The following is an 18,063-nucleotide window of genomic DNA, read 5'->3' as shown; positions in this document are numbered from 1 at the left end:
AAAGCTTTCTTTGCTTTAATCTAATATATAAATGTGTTATAGTTTTACGGTAAAGTAAATGATCTATCTTTATATTAATTCGATATGATATTTACCAAAGTATGTCAATCTTATCCCATATTTACTTTCATTGCATCGTAATTCTAGTTATTTTCATTTTTATAATAAAAAGTTTAGGCAACATGTGAATTAATAATTTTTAAATGCTATTTTAACATTATTGCACCAGTAATCATGAATGTAAATAAAGATATATATTATTTACAAAATATATAAAAGAATTTTAAAAATATTTTTTTTCAAATTGATTATGGAAAATTATAATTAGTTTTTTTTTTTAAAAATATTGAGTCATAAATATTATATCAAAATATACTATTCTTTTTGTTGAAAAAGCAATATTTTACCTTGTATTTTATTTAAAAATTATTTTCTGACTCAATTGAAAAGAAAATTTTTTTGATTTTTAGTAAAAACTGTTATAATAAATTATTATAGTTTATATGTTAAATTCATTTGATTTTTTTTGTTTAAAAAATTTTTTTTGAACAAATGATATATTTTATACATATTTAAAACATTATAGTGTTTGCCTTATTGATGAATCAGATTATTGATTTGTACTGAAATTATATTTTTAATATGACTACTATTCTTGGTAATCATTAATATTTTATTCTCATTTTAAATACTTATGTACATTTAATAAAAATATAAATCTTTTTAAGTAGATTAATATTTGCTTTTGTAATAGTAATCATGTATTAATATCTAGTGTTAATATTATTTTGATATTCAAGCTTTTATATTCTTTTTTATTAATGTTTCGGATATGACTCTTTCTTTTACCAATATATATCCTTGTTAATAGGGAAAAGGATATTTGAATTATTATTAAGTGTATGTGTCCAAGAAGAAATAACATGGCAATTTATATTCATTACAAAAATATATGTATGTTGGTCCAATGGACAGCTGAAGAGGATGAGATCCGTACCCTTTGCTACCAGTCTCAATACAATCAACTAAATATAATTGGAATAGTTATTCGGTTATCTTTTAAAGACAACAATATATAGTGTATTCACGTGTTATTTATTTATGCATACATTATTTTTATATTACATTTAATTTTTAATATATAAAATTTCTCGTTTATATTATAATTAAATATTTTATTAACTATTTATTTTTAAATATTTAAATTTTTTTTTTTTTAGAAAAGTTATGTTAAATAATGTCTTTGCCTAGAAATACAACGAATGAAATTTGTAATTATATAAAAGGTATTTAAAATTTTAAAAATTTATATTTTATTATATTTTAGAGCATAGTACTCAATTATTTGGTCATAAATTTTGGAATGTTAGAGTATGCTATTATTTAAGTTTTTCATTAAAACCAGAAAAATTGGATAATAAATTTTTTGTTATATCCAAATTTCGCTTATTTTTAGTTAACGGAAAAACTTCTACATCATTGAAAATTGAAAAATCTTTTAACATTTTATGTATTCGAGCTATAAATATTTTATCAAATAATCAATTATCAATTTCATTTGAAGAAGGTGGTTCTATTAAGAAGTATTATATAAAGACGGATGAAGGATTAACAGAAAAAGAAATTCAATTACATATCTTAGGTTCATTGAAACATTATTTTCCTACAATTGGACCATGTATTAATAATTTTATTGAATTAGAAAAAAATTGGGATACTGATTATGATAAATTACCTAATTGTTATCCATATTTACCATGTAATGATTTTAGAAAATCTTATGCAGCTATATGTGATTTATATGATCAGCAAGTTAAAGAAGAAGTTATTTGGGATATAGAAAAAATTTATGCTGCTTCATCTATTAGTATTTTAAGGTTAGAAGATTTTACTCATTTATCATCAAAAGATATTGCTGCAATTGTTTCTGTAGCACAATTTTCTTCTTTTTTTAATGGTATATCTGTTGATTCTGTTAAACTTACAAATGAAATTATTGATGCTATTCTTTGTGTTGTTAGACGATCACCATATTTAAAAACATTAATATTAAAATCATGTGGTTTGACAAAAGATTTTTTAAATACATTATCAGCTTATATAAGGCAAAATAATTATTGTCAAATAGAAACTTTGGATTTATCTGGAAATATTATTGATGATAAGAAAATTTTTTCATTATTTGGTGGAAGTATAGCAACATTATCTGATACAATAAAATATTTAAATTTTGGTAATTGTATTCATGAAAAATCATTGGATCATTTCTGTAGTAATGTAATAAAAAATTTACAAGAAGGTATACATTTAAATATAAATGAATTAATTTTATCAAATAACTATTTAAAAGATGATGTGAAGGAGTTTTGTAACTTTTTAACATATTGTCCTAAATTAAGAGTATTAGATTTGTCGGATACACAATTTCCACTTGAAAAACTTTTTACAATAATTAGTTCAACTAATTTAATTCATTCATTGGAAAATCTTATATTATCAAATACCACAATAAGTAAAAAAAGTAAAGAAAATACTACAGAAATTAAAGAATTATTTTCAAAATTTTCATCTTTAAAAGTTCTTTCATTTGCTTATTCATCAATTCCTTCTGAAATTTGGACAGCAATTATAACAGGTCTAGGAAATAATCAATGTTTAACAAATTTATCTTTAAATTTAGCTGGAGCTGTTGAAAAAGGTTCCTCTGTTTTAAAATGTCATATGGATCAATTAAAATTTGTAACTGAACTTAATTTAAGAGATAATAATTTAGAAAGTGACTGGATTCAAATTATTGCCGCTACGGGTAGAATGCCAATTCTAAGAAAATTAGACATTGGTGGTTCAACATTTTTACATTTAAAAAAAGGATCAAAACAAAGTTTAAATGTGTTGTCAGATACACTTTTAGAATTAACAAAAATTATATCAGATGATTTTTCAAATTTAGAAGAACTTATAATTAGTGATTGTAAACTTGGTAGTGCTATAAATGTTTTAATAAATAATTTAGGATGGTCCAAATCATTACATACTCTTGATATATCTAATAATGAGTTAGGACAATATACTATTAGATTATTATCAAAAGCTCTTCAAGTTAATACTTCATTAAAAACTTTGTTACTTGATAGAAATCAAATTTCTCTTGAAGGATTTATTGATATTATGAATGGATTACATTTAAATCACCAATTACTATCAATACCATATCCTATTTACGATGTTACTGAAGCTATGAATAAACCTGATAAAGCAAAAGTAATCTCAGTTATTTATCAAATTGAAGATCTTTTAGCTAGAAATCGCATGAAAAAAGAAAAAGAAATGTTAAAATGTCATGTTACATTTAGAAGATTTCAGCACAAAATGTCATATCTTGTTGGAGATTTAAATGAAGAAAAAAAAGATATACTTTACCATTTATCAGATGTTATTCCATCTGTTAAAAAATTTAATTTAGATGATCATAGTACTATTGTTAATAATAACATAGAAAAATTTATAGAAGCAATAATTCCTTTATATGAAAAAGAATCTCTATGTTCATTAGATAAATTAAAACAGGTTATACATTATGACTATGGCTTTAATGGAAAAGTAAAAAATAATCCAGTTAAGTATTTTCTTAAACAACAGTTACGTGATGCTGTTAATGATTGTTTTAGAGAATTTAAATGGCACAATGTTGGAGATATGTGTGAAGAATTTATGGATATGCTTGAAAATTTAAGACCTAATCCAGATTATGAAATGCTTAGAAGAAATGGATGTTCTACACCACTAGTAATGCCTAGTATAAGAAATAGTATGTTTAAATTTAAAAAATAATTATAAATATAATTTTAGATTCATTAGGTAAAAATACAAAAATGATTGATAAATCAAATGAAAATTCTCAATCTTTGACTCTCCTTCCTGTATCATCTCCATTACCTAATTTAAATCAAGGAAGACCAAAAGCACCAAGAAACTTAAAAAATAAAAAGAATAATGAAATGTCATCATCATATAAAGATAGTAATGTAGGTGATCAAGATATTGCATCACCATCATTTGGAAGGCACGCTTTCTTGTCTCTTAGTCAAACATCAAATGAAAATGATAATGGTAAATCATTTACAATGAATAACTATAATTCTAATGTTCCCAAAGTTCCAGTGTTGCCTCCTTTATCATCAACAAATACAACATCTTCACCTGTTGATTCACAATTGTCATTAACAGAAGATGGTATGACAAATTCCTCAATATCACATTCATCAAATTCTCTTACAAGAAACTTAAATCAAACAACAAAATATCCTTTAACACCTCCACCATTACTTCCAAGATTTTCAAAAGGATCACTTGGACAACATCATCCACCCCAATTACCACCAAAACCAGGAAATCTATTTGGAACAAAAACATCTACAGATGTAGAAGAATAAAAAAAAATATTATAAGTACACAATTTATATATTATTAATAGTTTATTATCATAAATAAAAATCAAATAGACTATTGTGTTAATTTAGGTCTTTTCCGATTGTCAACTTGATAGAAATTAATGTTATCATCTTTAAAATAATTAAAGTAATAATAAATTATACGTCGCGAGGGTAAAGGAATACGTAGAAAATATTATAACAATACTGTGCAGATGACACAAACCGGAAAAAGTGGTTAGAAGAAGTGTGCTGCAACCAAAGATGACGCGGGTTATAAAAGTGATAGAAAATAATAAGTAATAAACGTAGGCTGACTTTTGAAGGAAAAAACACAATCTAGCATCTTCTTCTACAGCGATTATTTAGTCTCAACAGCTTGGGCCTTGTTGGTATTGTAACGTTTTTGATTGTAGTAATGTTTTCCACCATTGTTGAAACGTCCACTACCTCCTTTACCATCGTTCTTACGATAACTTGGTCCACCTCTATTAGATCCACGGAATCCACCACGTCCACGTCTGTAATTAAGAGCACGAACAGCCGTGTGACCAAAAGTTTCCTGATTCGTCATACGTTCCTTTCTCCAATCAGGACGACAATTTTGTCCTTTGAGTTTTTCCAGTGCATCACAAGAAATTGAATCAAAGAAAGAACTTTGTTTATCATAACATGGTTCTTTGTTAGCATTTTCCTCAGATCCAGCTTTGCTATCAGACAAAGCTATATTTGACCCATTCTCTGATTCCTCTTGTCTTTCACCATCATGAATAGTTGTCTTACCGAGATCATTAGTAAGATGGCTTAAAGTTTCTTTAAATTGTTCGTTTGCTTTTTCAAAGTCATAATCAGAATCAAACTTTAATTTTTCACGGTGACTAAAACGACCTCCTCGAGATCCACCACGATAATTTCCTCTCGATCCAAAACCTCTATTTCCACCATGACTTTGCTTTCCACTACTTTCACGATGTGGAGGTTTAGATGATTCTTTTTTGACAGACTTATTTTTGTCACCCTTACCAGCGTCAGTCTCTTTGGTAGACTTTTTACTTTTTTCTCCACTAGATTCATTATTTGCAACCTTTGGAGATTGATTTGTTTGAGAAGGAGCAGCCTCCTTAGAAATATGAAGAATAGCTGGGTCATAGAGGCCTCCGACAGTTTGAACAGGCTTTGGAGTTTCGCAAACAATTAAATCCTTAATATCCGAAGCTTTAAAAATAATGTATTCATAAACCTCATCTTTAGCAGGAACAGGATTTGATGTTGGTCTATCCTCAGTACCAAATGATCTTACTAAAAGTATTTAAAAAAGCAAAACTAATTATCTAAAAATCAATAAATAAACTACTACCTTTGGATAAAGCAATTGTACTTTCATTAGTATCAACGGTGTACAATATGCCTTCATAACGAATATCTAACTTGGATACTAAGCTTATTTTACTTCCAATGTATGGTGTTGGAGCTCCAGACATGATGACGAGATAATTCCAGCAACGATCAAAAGATGAGAATTGCAAAACAAATTACAGCCACGAGAGCAACGATGAAATAAATAATTTGTTTCAAAAAAGCGCTAAAATATTAAATATATAGTAATTAAATTATAGAAAACACGATGAAAATAGAAATAATTATAATTTATGACGATTTTTGGAGAAAAAAAATTGTAAAAAAATGATTTATCCACTTATGCACACATGTCATCATATTAAAAAACGATGAAAACCTACAGGATGACATTGTAAAAAACGTATCTTTAAAAATTAAATTCAACATATAAACATATATAAAAGGGTTATGGGTGATAAAAAATTACAACAATCATTTAAAAAGATTAGAAATTATTTATCCCTAAAGCGAAGTAACATTCAATATTGGAGATGAAATACTCAAAACTTACGATATCTGAGATACCAATGTGTAGTCCCATACGGAAAAGAAATGAAAAATTTTACTCGGTGCATGTGGTTATTATCGTGGTGGGAATATCTGAGTTTCATCAAATGAAGCTGTTATACACCTTATATTTAAAGAATAGAAAATAACATTTATTAGTGTTTAAAAGATTATATTAAATTAAAAGAAAAGTAAAGTACAATTTCGCGTTATACCCAATATTGATCCTTTTTTAAAGTAGTATTTCCTTGTTGTTTTCTTGAATGAAAATTTGTTTCAGATTCAGTTTTATGTATCTGAGCAATTTCTTTTGATGGGAATGAAACCAAACGACTACTTGATATATTGTACTTATTTATACTTCTAGGTGTTTCAAAAGTTTGTAGAATATTTGGTTTTAATGATTCTTTTGACGATTCAAATTTTGTTGGAGTTTTTCGGTTATTTCTAGGAGACATTGTTGTACTATCCAATATTTTTTGTTCTCCTACTTTTGCATATACTGTATTTTCTAATAAATTTGTTGTTGGTATTTTATGATGAATTGTATTTTTATTTAATTGTTTACTTAGTTGTAAGACTTCCAAACTTCTATACAAATTTGGATTTTGATCATCATTTAATTGGTGAAGTTGTGGCTGTGATTCTTTTTTTTTTGATGATGATCTTTTACAAAATAAAACACATATAATTATAACAACAATACATACTGCAAGTATAACAGAAAGATTATTACTCTCGTTATCAGATTGGATTTTTGGAATAGATGGTTTAGCTATTTTTATATCATTTTCATAAAGTTTTTTTTTCATTGTAGTATCTATTTCATGTGAACCTAGTAATGTTGGTGTTATGTGGACTGTAAAATTAAATCTAGCAGGTTGTATTGAATCACCTCTCAATTCGATTTGAATATTGTCTACAAGAGGTTTTTTCGTATCAATTGCATCATAGAATAATCTGTGCTCAATTATGTCCGTAAAAGTAAAAAATTTAATTGATTCATTTAAAGGAGTAATACCATTTAAAATAAGTTTTCCATAATTTGGATTAATAATAACATAAAATCTTGGTGATAATTCTGATATTGTTGTAGCATTGATATATTTTATATCAATATTAGACATCGTTCCTCCCTCTAAAGTAAATGGTTTATAACTGATAGTAGGAATAATTGTTATTTTAGAATTTGATTTAACGATTTCATTTCCATCATAAAAAATTGAAAACTCAAAATAATCTTGAAAAGCATTCATATTTACTTGAGCATATAAAATTTCTCCATTGTCAATATTTTCTTGTGAAAATGTTAAAACTTCCTTATCACCATCAACTCTATAAAATGTTCCATTGTTTGGAATTTTTGTTATATTATATATTATTTTATCTCTATTAGCATTTTTTTGAACATTAAGATGTGTTTGATTTAATATTACATAAGTTTTACCTTGATAATATTGAATATTTGAATTATTGGTAACTTCTAATTTTATAGATTGATAAATTATTTTTAACACTCTGTTATGTCCTCCTATATTTATTTGTATTAAATCAGATGATTCAGTAAAATTTAATGATTTTCTTATAGAAACGATACCTTTATCAATATCATTTTGTGAAAATTTTGTACTTTTTTTGTTTTCCACAAATATATGTGTTGTATTTTTTGTTAATTTGTCAACAGTAAAATATAAATTTGAAGATGATAAAAAAAGATGTGTCACTTTTATAATTTGATTGTTTAAAATTTTAATTCCTGTTTCATCAACGTAAATAATTTCATCGAAATTTTCAAATTGTATTTCTTTCATCATAGGAGAGATTATTTCAATTGGGAGATGAATTTTCATTCTACTTCTTTTTTTATGGCATTCTTTTTCAGGACAAAGAGAAAACCATGTATTATCAACTTTTTGATTATTTTGATTATTTTCGTAGTAAATATATTTATCTAAATGTAATATTTGATCTCCAATAATTTTATCAATTTTGTCATTTCCTTTAAAAAATTTAATTACCCCAAATTTTGGAGGTTTCCATATTTCCAATGCTAATTTTTCTTTTGATAAATATTTTATTATATCTGTCATATTTAAAATTGATTGTGTTAATATTGAAGCACCATTAGCACTAACGTACATTTTTGATGTAGGTATAAATAAATTTTGATTGTCTTGTTGAATCAAAGCATATGTAATTGTAATTCTAAATTTTTCTACTCCAGAAGAAACTTTATTATTTATAGATATATTAAAGAGAAAATAATCTTTAATTGTCCAATATTTTTGATATTTATTTGTAGATTGAAAAATTACATTTTTATTAATTAAATCTGATTGTGTAAATAAATTTGTTATCTTACCATTCAATAAAATATTTCCATATTTAGGTTGTTTAGATATATGATAAATTATATTTTCATTGGAACTATTTAAATAAGCTACTTTTAGCAAGTTTGTTGTTATGAATTCTTTTCCTAATGGGTATGTAAATAATTTTGCATTATTTTCAAATATAATATTATTTTTTATCATTTTTTCAACTGTAAACCATTCTGGTTCAATTCTATTTATACTATTTGATATAGTAAATGCAAAACCACCCGTTGAATCTTGTGTTAAAGTAAATTGAATAATATTTGAATTTATATCATTTTGTGTAAAATATTTTATAGGTTTTAATATATTAGATTTCAATGATACAAATCCATTTACAACTTTTGTAATTGAATATACAATATTTTCTGAAGGTTTATTATCATCTTGAACAAATAAATGATTTTTTGTTATAGTAAATGGTTCATTATTACTCCAAACAATTAAACGTTCATTTTTTAGTAAATCTATTGTTTTTATATCAAATGAATTTATTGTGATAATAAATTCTAAATCTAATTCACATTTTCCACTATTTACAGAACAAATTCTTACAATAAATTTGTCCTTATTTTTTATTTTATCATTTTTTTCTGTACTATAAAATATCTCATTCTTTTCCAATTCATCATTATAAAATTCATTAACAAATTCATTTTGTTCTGTAAGTAATTTTTCTTTTAATATTTTTCCTATTGAGGGTTGTTTAATTATTTTAAAAATAACATTATTTTCTTCTGATAAATGATAATATGATTGTAGTATTTCTTGCATACTATTCTTCAAATTCCATTGTAAATATAAGTTAATTGATAACTTTTTAATATTTGAATGTTTTATATTAATTATTAATTTAAATGGACCAAAACTAGACATTTTTTTATGAATCATTACATAGAAATAATCATTAATTATATTTTCATCAACACCATTATTGACATAAAAAATATTTTTAAATTTCAAATTTTCTTGTGTAAATTTTTTTATTTCCATTCTTGATTGTATTGAAGAAGAAATTTGATTTACAGATTCTTTATAAAATTTAGAACTTTTAGAAAAATTTTCAATATCTATAAGAATATTTCCATGTTTAGGAAATTCTATAATTTCATAAACAATTTTATCTTCGTCATTAATTGGAGTAACCGATATGACATCAGTTGTAATTGTTTCAATTGATGCAAAAGAGACATTTAATGGTGATATATTACTAATTACAAAATTTGTTATATTTCCATTTTCTTCAAAATGTATATCACTTAATTTTTTAATATTTCTACAAACCACCTCAACAGTTATCTTTGATGGCCATTTTGATAACTTAAAAAAAATTTTATTATCATTTATATCCATTTGAGAAAATGTAAGGATTTCATTTAATTGTCCATTTTCTAGACGATAAAATTCATACTTTTCTAATATATTATATTGTATTTCATACAAATCAATATTTAGATTACAATTTGATTGTAAACTATCTCTTGAAATTAGATTAAAATTATCATTTGTATTTATATTATATTTAATAATATTTTTTATAATTTCAAGTGATGGTTGTTTTGCTGAAATTCTAACGTTTATTGTTTTATTTAAAAAACCATTATTTACAGATATTTTTACAATTTCATTAAACTTTGAACCAAAATGTTTTATTAACAAATTTCTTTTCTCTAAATCATTGTTGTTAAAACTTGAAACTATTTTTTTTCTATCAAAATTTGATACTATTTTAAAATTCTCCATTTTAGTTAATATTTTAAATTGTAATTTACTTGTATTTTTTTTTAAAAACATCCATGGGTGAAGGATTTTTTCATTATTTATAGGTAATTGTATCTCATATGCATCATGATTCAATATAAATGATAAATTTTCTGTTTCAATCATATGAAATGTAACCCAAAAAGGGATTATTGAATTTTCTTTATAAATACTTCTGGCAATTAAATATACATTATCTTTTAAATTATCAAATCCATCATGTTTATAATATAGTTTTCCATTTACAATGTCTTCAGAATTAAATGAATTATTCTTTTCCAATTTTATTAAATCTTTTGTATTATCATTTTTTAGTATTTTACCAAACATTGGTGGAATAAGAATAGTAAAAGAAAAGTCATTATCATCTGATGTCTCTAACCATAATGAAGTTTTTAAAATTGGTTGTTTGCTAAATGTTTTAACTGAAATTATTCTATTAATAAGTTGTACAGAATTCCCACTTGGAATATAAATAATGTCAAATCTTTTAATTTCAGAAACCTTAGTTGGAGTTAAAACTTTAAAAATAAAATAATCATTTACAACAGAATATTGTACAAAATGAAGTTTATATTGAATGAGATTTTCATTGATGTGTTCTTGAGTAAAATTTGAAGATACACCTATTCTCCTGTTTTTTTTATCATTAATTTTACGAGACAAAATACCAAATTTGGGTGGTTCTATTATATAATAAATTAATTCATATGGTTGAAACGTTTGTGGTTTTGTCATAACTACTAAATTGGATCTTTCCAAATAACTTTGTTCCGTATTATTCAAAATAAATGGTTTAAAATTAAAAATATCTATATCTAATGGAACAAATTTAATGGAAAAAGTTTTAGGTTGACTTGTTATATTGTTACATGATACCTAAATGATAAGATTATTTTTAGAAAAAGGATGATTCCGGGCGGATTCGAACCGCCGACCTTCTGTGTGTTAGACAGATGTGATAACCGACTACACCACGGAATCGACATCTGGGTAATTTTTGAACATTTTGTCTAATTTTTTAATTATATTTTATAAATGTAAAATATTTATGTCTATTTGTTAAACAGTTAAAAAGTTTTTTATAAATACAATTTATTTTTTTATATTATACACCCAAGAATTAATTATATATTGAATAAAAATTATAACTCAAAATTTATATATTTTTTTTACAAAAACTATTCTATTTTGTTATTAAAATATTCATAACTGGTAGTAGTTAAATTTACTTTTTTTATATTTGAAAATTATATGTTTGTAACGATAAATTATTTTTTGTCTTAAAAAAAAACAAAATGTTTTTTTATAAAAAGTTAAAATAATTGTTAATGTTTTTCAATCATAAAAATATATCGTATTACATAGACAATTTCTCATATTATATTAACATTATTAAAACTTTAAAAGTACTTTGTACCCATTAATGATATTTTATTTTCCAAGAAATAATATATCATTATACATAATCGTTATATTTTATAATCACATAAAAATAAATAAACTACCATTAGCTTGTATTAATTATGCAAAAAATAATGTTTTAAATCAAATTTTCAAAATTATGACATAAGCATTTTAATTATTAATAATAAAAATATTGTATATATTTTAACATATAATAAGAAAAGAAATTAATAGTTTTTTGAATAATTATGAAATTTTAATTAAAGAGTCTCTTTTAAAACTTTATTAAATACATGTAAATGAATTTTACAAACAGACTCTTATTTATTTTAATATTTATGTATTTAATATTATATTTGCATAAATTAATAATTTGTATCATTAAAATGACAAAAAAAAAATTAATAATATGTCAAAAGTTAATAAATAAAATATTAAATAGAAATATTAAATAGTTATTGGTATCCCCATAAATGTTTTCTTTATTACATTATAATATTTCTTATTAACAATTTTTAAAAATATATCACATTTAAATACTTATTAGTTAAAATTTTTAATTTATGTAAAATAATTTGATATTTTTTTAATGGTATTAAGATACTAAAATAAAATAAATATATCTTAATTTAATTATCAAATAACAATAATAATATATAATTTTGCAAAACTATAATATTTAATAAGATATTATGAGAAAAATAGTAACTATAAAATTAGAAGTAAAAACTCTATTATTATAATTTATTATTTTTATAATGATTAATTTTATTAGCTACTATTATAAAAATAAAAATGTAATGAAAAATTAATAAAATAAAAATATTTCAACTAATTGGACTATTTCTTTTTATCATAACTAATTTTTTTTAAATATAATATAATTGAATAAATTACAAGTTAAAATATATTTTATGTAGTTAAGAAAAACTTAATTTAACTGTTTTATAAACTATTCTATATATTTTACATAACTTTATCTACCAACAATATACATTTATAAAATAATTAAATTTTTTGTTTTAAAATTTAAAAATAACTTACAATAAAATTAAAAGTATCATTTAATGGTCTATTGTCAACTTCATGTTTGTATCTTACTTTTTCTTGATCAATACTTTTTTGTTCAAATTTTGAACATTTACCAAATTCTCCAATATTTTGAAGACATTCTATTACTCCAAAAGAAGGTTCATCAATAATATAATATTCCAATTCACAAACATTTTTTATATTTATATTATATGTTAAATTATTTGAATATATTGTTTGATGTGATTTATGTGAAACCAAAACTCCAGTATTATATAATTCATTAAAAGAAATTTTTTTAATTAAACAATTAAGTGTAAGAACACTAGAATTTGATAATTGATCATAAGCTTGTAATTTTATATAACGATAATTTAAATCACTTTTATCATCACATATATAAATCTATAAAATATTAAGTGTTATTTTAAATATAAATTATATGATTATTCTACCTGATGATTGATTAATTGATTTAATGTAAAATTTGTGACAGTTATTGATAAATTTGTTTGGATAAGAACACCTTGAGCTTCTAATAATGTAACATATACATCATCATTAGAATTATCCACATCAAAAATAATCAATTGATCTATTGTCAAAAGTCGGCATGATTTTTCTGGTATGATAATAGAATATTTATCATTTGCTAATTCTAACACTGGTGGATCATTAATATTTATTACTTCTATATAAATAGTTAAAGTATTTTTGGTAAAATCTACATAATTAAATATTTCCTCATCTTTTTTAAATAACTCAACTTGAACATCAAAAGAATCTTTTGATATTTGACTTCCATCATGTTTATAAAAAATTTGATTTTCTGTTAAATTTTCATAACTAAAACTATTTGCCAAATTACCATTTGAAAATTGTAAAATACCATGAGATGGTTGATCAATAATATTAAATTTTATATCAGAATTTTTTAGTTTAAATCTTTGATGTTCTGGTAATACATATAAATTTTTCCACGTAATAGGTACTTTATCTCCTTCAAAAACTTTTATTATATCACCAACATACGCAAGTTGACTTTTCTTGTCATTTTTTGATAAAAACCTCATCAATCGTTTTTTGCTAATTGTACTTCTAAAATTAGTATAATTAAATATTTCTTAATTATTTTTTCAATAAATTATTAAGATTTATTAGATTTTTAAATATATAATAAATCATTCAACATATGGTATGTAATTAAAATTGTTTCATAAATCTTTTAAAGTAATTTTAAAAAGTTATTCTTAATTTTATAAAGTTACTTACGAACAATTATTTTGTTTTAAAATTTTATTATTTTGAGTAACATTTTGTAAAAAATCAGATATAGGATAATCAAAATAAATTGATGCTAGAAAAAAAAAATTAATATTTTAGATAAAATTTTTATAAACTTACTTTTGTTAAATGAAATTGAATCACAAAAATATGGTGAAATTATTGTATATGATATGGTATTTCCAAATAAAAATTCTAATTGATAATTATTTTTACATTTTAATATTAATTCATTTGTTGTTTGATTTAAATGATAAGGTATAATATGATCATTTATAAAAATATCATTATTATTATAAGATATTTTTAATTCTTTATTAGATGAATTAATGTACAATGAATTCATTTTATAATTAATTAATTGTACATTTTTATAATCAACACACCATTGAATATACAATGGAAATAAATATAAAGGCAACAATAAAATATTAGAAGCCATTTTTAGAAAAAAAGATTAAATTTTTATTTATATTAAAAGCAACATAAACATTTATTGTAATGTTACTTATAAATAAATATTTGAAAAGAAAAAGTATTTTAATAAACTTTCTTTATATAAAAGATTTACAAATGGAAGTAATAATATTTTGTCCTAATCCTTCCCTCTTAAAAAAAAAAAAAATGTTTTTTATGACACTTGTTTAAATTAATGTTCACTTGAGATATATTAAGAATAAATTTTTTAGATAATTAGAAAATTAAAATTGTCTTATAAAATTATGATAAAAATATGACAAGGAAGAAGACTTTTCAAATTGATAAGAATACCAGGAGATGAAAATAAGGGTAGTAATTTCTTTATATAAAATTTCTTTTAATACTTATTTAAAATATATCTTCTGTTTTTAAAAGATTTAGCATAAATGCCGACTTTTAATCATATGTTAAAAGATACGAAGATCAATTTTAAAAGAAACACTTAACTTGTAATTGATTAAATAGAAATTGTCTTTTTTAAAATATGACGATCAGTTATCATTTTTATAATATGTCATTTAATAATTGCAACATTGTTAAATCTTGTTAAGTATTTATTTAACGAGCTTATTATTGAATTACATAATTATTCATTCTAATTTCATTTTTAATCTACCAAAATATTAATAGAAAATAATTATATATTAAAATTGACAATTCATCAATTTTAAAATTAATTTATTATACTTAGTAGTTGATTTATGTTGAAAATTATTTATACAGGTTGTAAAAATTTATAAGAACATTATTTGCCATAGAAACATTTTTGTTTTCTTTTATGTCAAGCACAATATTATTGGCATTAAATTTTTAGTACACTATTAGAGGTTTTTCATTCTAAGACTATTCAAGTATAGAAAGAGACAATTTTTCAAATAGGATACATAGAAAATGCTGTTAGTTGGGAATAAAATAAAAGTAATACAATAAAAAGATATTTTATTTCTTATAAGGATTATTCTACTATTAATTTTAATTCATTATTTCCTCTTCTATAATTTAGATATTTATCCTGTAATTTAACGACAATTTTGATCTTTTAATAATTCTTTATTTAATTCCCTTTGATAATTAATTTCCTTACTTAAAATTTGGAACATATCATTAATATTAATGATTCTATTTAAAAAAAAAAAAATTTTTTTTTTCAAATATTTACAACTACTTGCATATAGTTTTTAAAAAAATTTATATTTATATATATATATATATATATGTATCTATATATTTAAATTAGATAAAACGATGAAATCTACAAGTTCTTCTTTTATTACTGACAAAGAAAGACTATATAACAGTCCCAAAATAATATTGAATAAAGAATTTATTGTGTTAATAGCTGCCTTATATATGCCAATTTGAGGTTATCCTTACTTTCTCAATAAACCCTACTACGTCAGTAACGAGTGTTATGTTACCAGATAGGACCTCTTTTTTATGATGTTAAGTGTACAAACTATTTTATGTTCCAACATTTATGTAAGATCGTCTTATCAAACTATCATAAATAAAAAAAAAAAAAAAAGATATGGATAAAAATAAAGATTTATTGAGAATAGAAAAAGATTCATCCAAGATAATTATTAAATTGCTTTTAATTTGTAGAAAACTTTATATTATTTTATTGATAAAAAATTAATGAATTTTTTTATTGCTCAGTAAATTCATTTTTCAATCTTCAAATTTCAAGTAGTCAAATTAGTTTAAACTTATTAATGTAAATAAACATTATTTACTTTTAAAAAATTGTTTAAAATTTTATATTGAAATAAATATTTCTAAATATTACTACTATATTTTTATTTAAAAAAAAAATATTTTTTCAGATCCCAAAAACAGTTTTTTTTTTTAAATTTTTTTTAAGATATAAATTTTTTTTATGTATGCCTTCATTAAGCAAAAATGAGCCTTACAGCGGTCATCATACAAATTCTCCCTCACAATTTAGTAGCTAACAGGAGAACTATACTTAAATATAAAGCTAAGTCGGCAATGAAAATAAAGCAAGCATTGGCTGAAAAAGACTATCAAAAGTAAGCATTAAAGAGTGTAGCGAGAGCTAAGAACCGAAGCAATTGTTAGCAAACTCTGATTGAACTCTTCTAGTCCTATTTTTAACGCATTATACCAATGAGGACTATAACACAACGCTTACCAGTGAGAAGTAGCTAAGTATTCTCAACCAACTGCTTCGATGTGCGTTTCACTAACGCTTTTTATTTATACATTGTGGTACTATTTATTATCGCAAACAATTATAGGCGACAGATTAAAATAGCCTACAAATGTAACTAGTAGCGAGGACCTCTTAACATTGAGGGAAGAGAAAGCTGTAAATTGTATGTGCTAACGAATCGAACTATAATTCATCGGCCAACAATAAACATTCTATATCCACTTGTTCTCCATCTCTTCCTGCTACTACATTAGTTTGTTCTTTAATATAAGGATTATATATAAGAACCAGAGTATTTATCAGTGAGATAATGGGTAACAGAGTAGCAGATATTAGCCGCTAACGGTCGTCGCATTCTTTTTTTTTTTTATAATGATACATCTTCAATCGACTACATCATCTATACATTATATTGTGTTGTGTTGTCAGTATTGCTGCTTCTATGGCTATAGTTGTTGTACCATCGAACGAGAGGCTTTCGTCTCGCCGTAACCTTTTATCTTTCATTATAGCACCAGCTTTATTTTGCCTTCAATATATTCATATATATGTATATTATTATTATTATTGTTATTATTGTATATACATATATATAAATGTATTTATATACATGTATATATATATATATATATTTATATATATATATATATATATAATAAATATAATAAATATATATATAGATATATATATAATATACCTTTTAAAGAATACCCGAATAAGCTAATCTGATGCATCTATAATAGTATCTTTTATAATTATCTATTTTTGGAGAAGGTTTTATTTATTTTTAAAATTTTTGATAATTCCTTTTTATTTGACAAAGGTTTCTAAACGTTAAAATATTTCTTACTTCTTAAATAATCCATATTTGCCCTTAGTATCTTTATATATTTTAAAATTTTTTCTCCTTTATTAACATTTCAATAATAAATGTGTGGAAGAAAATTAATATTATAAAGCTCTTAATTTTCTACAACTCTGTTTATTTTTTATTACATATCTAATAATCAATACATTTTTATTATTTTTGTTATATATTTATTTGATTTAACTTTTTTTATTATATAATTGTAATATTTCTAAATAAATTTAAAGCAATTTATTCATTTTTATATTTTTTTTCTATCAAAAAACAATATTATATAATGTTTATCTAGATATTATAATGTTCAAGAAAGATTGATTTTTTTTTTTTAATTTTTAACATTGTTAT

The 18,063-nt window shown here is 22.5% G+C and overlaps 3 protein-coding genes across 3 annotated transcripts; 1 reads left to right on the top strand and 2 right to left on the bottom strand.

Moving 5' to 3' along the window:
- Positions 1–1,237: 1,237 nt before the first annotated feature.
- SRAE_2000021000 (Leucine-rich repeat, ribonuclease inhibitor subtype-containing protein) lies at positions 1,238–4,433 on the top strand (the record flags this gene model as incomplete). The annotated part of the gene is made up of 7 exons (XM_024651011.1): positions 1,238–1,286; positions 1,328–2,635; positions 2,681–2,971; positions 3,092–3,620; positions 3,669–3,808; positions 3,850–4,110; positions 4,156–4,433. 7 exons carry the CDS (start codon positions 1,238–1,240, stop codon positions 4,431–4,433), a joined length of 2,856 nt encoding a protein of 951 aa, XP_024504731.1.
- Positions 4,434–4,791: 358 nt separating this feature from the next.
- Positions 4,792–5,911, bottom strand: SRAE_2000020900 (Trailer hitch; the record flags this gene model as incomplete). Its single annotated transcript, XM_024651010.1, has 2 exons — positions 4,792–5,729; positions 5,788–5,911. The coding sequence occupies 2 exons, from the start codon at positions 5,909–5,911 to the stop codon at positions 4,792–4,794; spliced, it is 1,062 nt and encodes a 353-aa protein (XP_024504730.1).
- A 633-nt stretch (positions 5,912–6,544) lies between these two features.
- SRAE_2000020800 (Chondroitin sulfate proteoglycan 4) lies at positions 6,545–14,540 on the bottom strand (the record flags this gene model as incomplete). Its single annotated transcript, XM_024651009.1, has 5 exons — positions 6,545–11,350; positions 12,923–13,315; positions 13,366–14,008; positions 14,183–14,267; positions 14,315–14,540. 5 exons carry the CDS (start codon positions 14,538–14,540, stop codon positions 6,545–6,547), a joined length of 6,153 nt encoding a protein of 2,050 aa, XP_024504729.1.
- Between the last annotated feature and the right edge of the window lie 3,523 nt (positions 14,541–18,063).

Source organism: Strongyloides ratti (genome assembly GCF_001040885.1).
Source record: "Strongyloides ratti genome assembly S_ratti_ED321, chromosome : 2".
NCBI lineage: Eukaryota > Metazoa > Nematoda > Chromadorea > Rhabditida > Strongyloididae > Strongyloides > Strongyloides ratti.
Note: the sequence above shows the minus strand (reverse complement) of the source record. Positions and strands in the feature narration are given on the sequence as shown.